Genomic DNA, 6,000 nt, shown 5'->3' with positions numbered 1-6,000 from the left:
GGGAGTGGTCGGCCATGGGACCTGTGGCTGTCCAAAACCCACCACAAAGCATTGTTTCAGGGTAGCCGCTATATCTAAGCTCACTTACAGCTCTGAGAGCCCAGTCTGGAGGTCTTCAGAGGCCATGGGACCAAGTCCAGCTTTTGTTGTCCTTTACTTCAGCATGGCAGCATTAGGGAATGAATTGCAGACAGCAGCGAGACCTGGCATTGAGCAGTTGAAGAGCCCCAGTGGGCCCCATGGAGATGCTGTGGAGAGCATTTGAACCATGCTGCACTTCTTGTCCCACAGGACCACAGCACGAATCCTATCGGCGCTGCATCCACCATGGCTCACGAGATGGGGCACAACCTGGGGATGTCTCATGATGAAGACATTGCTGGCTGCCGCTGTCCTGTCCCCAAAGCTGATGGAGGATGTGTCATGGCGGCGAGTGTTGGGTGAGTGAAGGAGAAAGGGGAATATCCCTGGCCAGCAAATATCTCAAGGTGTCCTCTGGCACTGTCCTGATGGTGTGAAGCCTGTGAGATGGTCAGGTTTGGGTGGACACTTCACTTGAAGCTGCACTTCAAAGGTCTGTTCGTGGCCCTCCAGCTTCTCCCTGGGCTGGTGACTGCAAGGGCCCTTGGGCTCTCATCTCCGCTCATCACTGCCTGTTTTTGTGCCCCTTCAGCTTGGTTTACCCCAAGCTCTTCAGCCGTTGCAGCGAGCAGGACATGTGGCAGTTCCTCGGGGACCCCAGGACCAGCTGCCTGCTGAACATCCCCAGGGCGGATGAGCTGTACGGGGGGCCGGTGTGCGGGAACCAGTTTGTAGAGCGGGGAGAGCAGTGCGACTGTGGCACGCTGGAGGTAGGGATGCTTTCTGAGAGCCCAGGAAGGAGGGTGGGCGGCAGGGACTTGAGTCCTGTCATTCAGACTCGGAAAAGCTTGTGCAAGCCTTTTCCCTGGACATGGTGCTTTGCAAGACTCATCTTCCTTATGTTCCTGACGCTTCTGCCGAAAAGTAACTTGCGGAGGATATTCATTAACTTGGATGCGTCCCCCCCCTTCATGTAGCTGGCTGTGATTTTTAGCAGGAGTGTGTCTAGGAAAGCTGGACATCCCCCCAGCATATCCTCCAAAGAGGTGATCCAAGGAGGGGAACATCATGGCATGTTGTTCTTTCAAAAGCCATGTTCAACTTTTCCTCATCCCTAACGGCCCATTACTGCATCGCAGGGAGGAGATTTAAGACAAATGGCCAGGTGATGTCTCTGGGATAAATCCCTGGGTCACAGCCCTGCTCTGGGACCTGAAGGGATGCTCCCCTGATGCAGAGAGCACAGAGATCATCCTGTTTTCTCCTTCCTGGAGATGTGCAAAGGGTGCTACCAGAGAGCAGGGGCCCAGGTCAGGCCCCATCTTCTGAAAAAAAATCTCTTCTGGTCCTTTGGTTTGGTGTTGGTAATGGGGGTAAACAGGCAGCAGGACTGGTTCACACCTGGGATGATGCTGTGGTTTTGCCCCATGGTTCACCCCATGGTGGCTACGCTGCCATTGGCACCTGGTGACATGGCAACTGGGTCCCCCCCAGAAAAGGGTCTTTCAGGGGACTTTCAGGATGGTTTCAGTCCCTTCCTGTCTCACAGGAGTGCTCCGACCGCTGCTGTAACGCCACCACTTGCCAGCTGAGAGAGGGAGCCGAGTGCTCCCAGGGGGACTGCTGCCAGGACTGCAAGGTACTGCTGCTGTTGGGGGGACCAACTTGGCAGGGAAGGGAGCTGGTGGGTGTGCAGTCCTGCCCCGGGCTCCTCCAGAGCTTCCCGGTAGAGGCAAGGTGTGTCCATAGCCCACTGGAGAGCCTGAAGGCCCTCTGTAGCAGCCTGCCCAGAGCCAAATGAACCCAGTGGTTTTGGGGGTAATCACACTTTCCATTCAATGCTCTCACTACATGGGACAGTCAGCATCTTGGGTGGGAAGCGGTTGGGAAGGTGAAGCAGCCTCTGTTTCTGGCATCCTGGAGCCCAGGTCCCCTGGCGCTGTTAGGTTAGGTGCAGGATGAAAGGACTGGTCAATGTTCAGAAGCAATCAGTGTGGCCCATTCCTGATTTGGGAAACCAACCTGCCTCTTCGGCTCCATTCGTCCAAGAGAAGGTTGAGTTACATGCATTGGTTCCTGCACACAGGCATAAGAAATGCCTTGATGTGAAGAGATAGGGCTGGAAGAGGACCCGGGACAAGTTCAGACTAAAGGCAAAGCACAAGGTGTTGCCTACAGGGAGAGACATAACTATGGGAAGACCTAGTCCAAGGTCTGATGGTGTCCGTCCTGTGCAGTAGCTCAGTCAATAGCAAATGTCTTTGTGCCAGAGCGGCACAAGCTGCCGTATCTGGATCTGTGGGGTGCCGGGAGATGTTTTGAAGACCAGGGTGCTGCTGGGCTGTGGTGCCTGTGTGGATCTGGGGATGTGAGAGCATCAAGGCAGTGCTGACATCCCCTTTTCTGTGCAGTTAAAGGCTGCTGGTGCGCTCTGCCGGCCCAGCAAGAACGACTGCGACCTGCCCGAGCACTGCACTGGCCTCAGTGCCGAGTGCCCAGAGGATGTCTTCCAGGAGAATGGCATCTCCTGCCAGAATGGCAACGGCTACTGCTACAATGGGGCCTGCCCCTCACACGGCGAGCAGTGCCGCACGCTCTGGGGCACAGGTAGCTACTCCCCCACGCTGCCCACCCTCCTTGCCCCACATGCTGGATGATATGCCTGGAGCCCCGGCTCCTGGGGCCAGGGCATTGCTCGGCTGTGGTCCCCTCCTGCATCCCTAGCTGGAGTGCTATGGCTGCTGACCCTAAAGCGTGGCCACTGGTGCCAGCACCACCGGCTTGCTGCAGGCTCTGGCTCCGTGTGACCCTTTCCGTGTGTCCCGCAGAGGCCCAGGTGGCTCCTGATGTCTGCTTTAAGCACAACAGTGAGCAACACCTTCACCTCCACTGCCTCACCGAGTATGGAAAGCAGCCCTGCAGCCCCAAGTAAGGAGCTGGGGATGGGGGTTAAGGGGGTGGTGTCCATGTCTGGCGACAGCACCATGGGGCTGAGCAAAGCTCCCCAGCCCCGTGCCACCCCCGCTGCTGGTGCTCATGGCTGCTTCTTCCACAGGGATGTGAAGTGCGGCACGCTGCTGTGCCTGAGCGACAACACAAGCCCTGTCCTCGGCGGCGGCTCCTACTCCCTCTTCTTTGGCCGCTTCAAGTGCAAGGCAGTCATTGCCAGCAGCGACGCCAATGAGGTGGTGGCCAAGCTCAGGCTGGTGCCCACTGGTGCCAAGTGCGGAGAGGAAATGGTGAGCGTGCTGGCAGATGTGCTGGGGTGGTGGGGGGAGGTGACCACCGGCCATGGGGACCCGGGGCAGCCTCAGAGTCCCCCTGCCTGCCCCCAGGTCTGCTACGCTGGGCGCTGCCAGAACCTCCTGGTCTACGGCAACAAGAACTGCTCGGCCAAGTGCAACAACCATGGGGTACGCTGTGGGATCATCCTCTCCCAGGGCAGCTGCGGGGCCCGGGCGGTGGTCCTGGCCCCTACAGTGTGTCCACCACACTGACACTTTCCTCCCTCATCTCAGGTGTGCAACCACAAGCGCGAGTGTCACTGTGAGCCAGGCTGGGCAGCGCCCTACTGTGAGCAGAAGATTTCAGGGGTGGCGGCAGGTATGGCATCCCCTGTGCATGACTGGCATGAGCTCCCTCAGCCAGATGCGTGTGCTGGGGAGGGATGCTGGGGAGGGGGTCGGCGCCCTGCCATGGTGCTGGAGGGCACCACTCCATGGGGCGTCCCTGGCATGGGAGCACCTATCCTGACGCTAACCGGGTCTCCACAGGGAGCAGCAGCGTGGTCTTGGCGACTATGCTGGCTGTGCTGGCGCTCTCCGGCATCCTGCTCGGCAGTGGTGTTGTGCTCCTCAGAGGCAGGGGGACAAGGCACTTCCAGAAAGGGTAATTTCCCCCCTCCTCTGCCCCACAGCAGGGCTGAGCCACGGCCACACAGGCTGAGCTCAGGTGTTGCCTGGAGCAGCCCCCCATTATCCCTGTGCCCCACAGGAGGACCTCCAGTGGGCCTGCTGCTGGCCTCGCCAACCCACTCTTCCAGGAGGGTGGCCGGACGCGACTCCCCCGCCGCCAGCTGTCCCGTCACGACATCGGCCACCCAAACCTGCTCAGCAGCACAGCGGCCCCGCGGGATGCCTGGGCCCTCGGGCCCTGCCGCCCAGCCCCGCAGGTAAGGGAGCTGAACAGAGCCCCAGTGCAGGGCAGCCTTTGTGGCATGGGCAGGAGGGCAGCCTCTCACCCTGTATTTTGCTGACTCTGCAGCTGCCAGCACCAGTCCCTCAGGTGACATCTCCAGCCTCTGCAGGATGGCCCCTGCAGGTAACCACCACTCTGAAAGCCACCACTGCCTCGTGGCAGGGTGGCCTGTCCTTCCCATGGCCAGGGCCACTCTCAGATGTCCCCCCAGCCTCCTCTGGCCTGACCAGCCCCAGGTGTGTCGGGCACATCCATGGGGTGGCCCAGGCGGCTGATGACTTGGGGGAGCCCCTTCCTCTGCCTCCTGTCCCCCTCTGGGTCCCTCCTTGGTGCCCAGGAGAGGGACTCAGGGCTCTCCTCTCCTCCTGCCAGGCAAAGCCGAAGCCACCCAGCAAGCCTCTCCCAGCACTGAAGAGCAAAGCGCCGTGCCATGGCGAGGGGCCACCAGGACCAGCCCTCCCTCACCCCCCACCAACACCCCCCTCAGTCTTTCAGCGGGGCGTCCCCCCAAAGGTGGCCCTGAAGCTACCCCTGGCCAGGAGGTGACCAAGGATGCTCCATCTGCCACCGTGGCTGAGGAGTTGCTGGCTCTGGCGCTTGTGTGGCACAGCTGGGGAGCCACCGTCTCACTTCCACCCTTACTTGAATCACTCACCAGACCTTCCCCCGGGAGGGCACCAGTGTTTACAGATATTTGAGTTGTGCCTTAACAGACTTTGTAGCCTCATGGTTGGCCCAGGGAGAGCCGTCAGCCGGGGCTTCGTGAGAAGACCAGGAGTGGGGACAATGCCAGCTCTGGTTTTGAGGCCAGCCCTGAGTTGGCCTAGGCTCTCCTGTGCCTTGGGAGCTGCTGCCTTCTCTCCCAATATCCTGAATGTGTCCTGCTCCTCCTGCCCCTTCCCTGCTGGGGCCGCAGTGAGGAGCTTCTGACATCGCCTGCTGGGCTTTCCGGGGCAGGAGTGCTGCACTGCAGGGACCATGCCCTGGGGCCACTGCCCCAGCTGGGGACAGTCACACAGGGGGGTCTTGCCAGGGGCTTTGGCAGGTCCAAGCTGGGTTTGGCCTCCCCGCTGGGCTTTTATCTCTGAAGTTATCACTTGAGTTACTGTTATCCTGAAAGGGAATTTCCTGGGAGCCTTTTTACAGCAGCCATTAACTTAAGACCCTTATGTGACCATTTTGAGCCATCTGTTGTGAAACCAGACCTCCCCATTTTTGATATAATTTAGGTTGAAGGCTTTTATACCAATAAAGACTGAAGGTAGTGGTGTCACAGGGTGTCTCTCGGTAGAAGGGGGAAGCACAGGCAGCGGAGCAGGAGGGCAGTGGGGCAGGAGGGTGGCAGCAGGCAGGGAGCTGCCAGTTGCTCAGGGTGGATCTGGCATGGGTGGAGCCAGCAGGGAGAAGGGCTTGAGCTGAGGTCCCAAATACTGTGCCAGAGCCACGGGGAACAAATGGCAGAGCTTCCTGCCAGCTGCACGGAGCAAGGCTGTCATGGGGGCTGCAGAATGCTGCAGCAAGTCCCTGTGACCCCCCACAGCCCCAGCTGCCAAAACAGGCCCCAGACTCACTCTCTGACTGAAGACAAGCCACCATGAGTCCCACCACCACCTTGACTCCCATCATCCTAGTCCAAGACAAGCGTTCATGCTTGCAGGCAACATCGGTGCTCAGGGACCAGCCCGCAGGCCCCAGGGACACCAGCCACAGTCCCCAAAGACA

At 59.6% G+C, this 6,000-nt stretch overlaps 1 protein-coding gene across 1 annotated transcript in view; it reads left to right on the top strand.

Annotated features, from left to right (window-relative positions):
• Positions 1–4,824, top strand: part of ADAM8 (ADAM metallopeptidase domain 8) — a 14,570-nt gene extending 9,746 nt beyond the window's left edge. The window contains exons 11-21 of the mRNA XM_019470955.1: positions 292–440; positions 674–851; positions 1,631–1,720; positions 2,493–2,688; positions 2,910–3,009; positions 3,137–3,320; positions 3,417–3,494; positions 3,600–3,684; positions 3,855–3,969; positions 4,075–4,252; positions 4,651–4,824. Of these exons, the coding sequence (XP_019326500.1) occupies positions 292–440; positions 674–851; positions 1,631–1,720; positions 2,493–2,688; positions 2,910–3,009; positions 3,137–3,320; positions 3,417–3,494; positions 3,600–3,684; positions 3,855–3,969; positions 4,075–4,252; positions 4,651–4,824 (1,527 nt within the window). The remainder of the gene's footprint in view (positions 1–291; positions 441–673; positions 852–1,630; positions 1,721–2,492; positions 2,689–2,909; positions 3,010–3,136; positions 3,321–3,416; positions 3,495–3,599; positions 3,685–3,854; positions 3,970–4,074; positions 4,253–4,650) is intronic.
• The last annotated feature ends 1,176 nt before the right edge of the window (positions 4,825–6,000 follow it).

Source organism: Aptenodytes forsteri, unplaced genomic scaffold, assembly GCF_000699145.1.
Source record: "Aptenodytes forsteri isolate BGI_AS27 unplaced genomic scaffold, ASM69914v1 Scaffold320, whole genome shotgun sequence".
Classification (NCBI taxonomy): domain Eukaryota; kingdom Metazoa; phylum Chordata; class Aves; order Sphenisciformes; family Spheniscidae; genus Aptenodytes; species Aptenodytes forsteri.
This window is presented reverse-complemented; position numbering and strand designations above follow the sequence as displayed.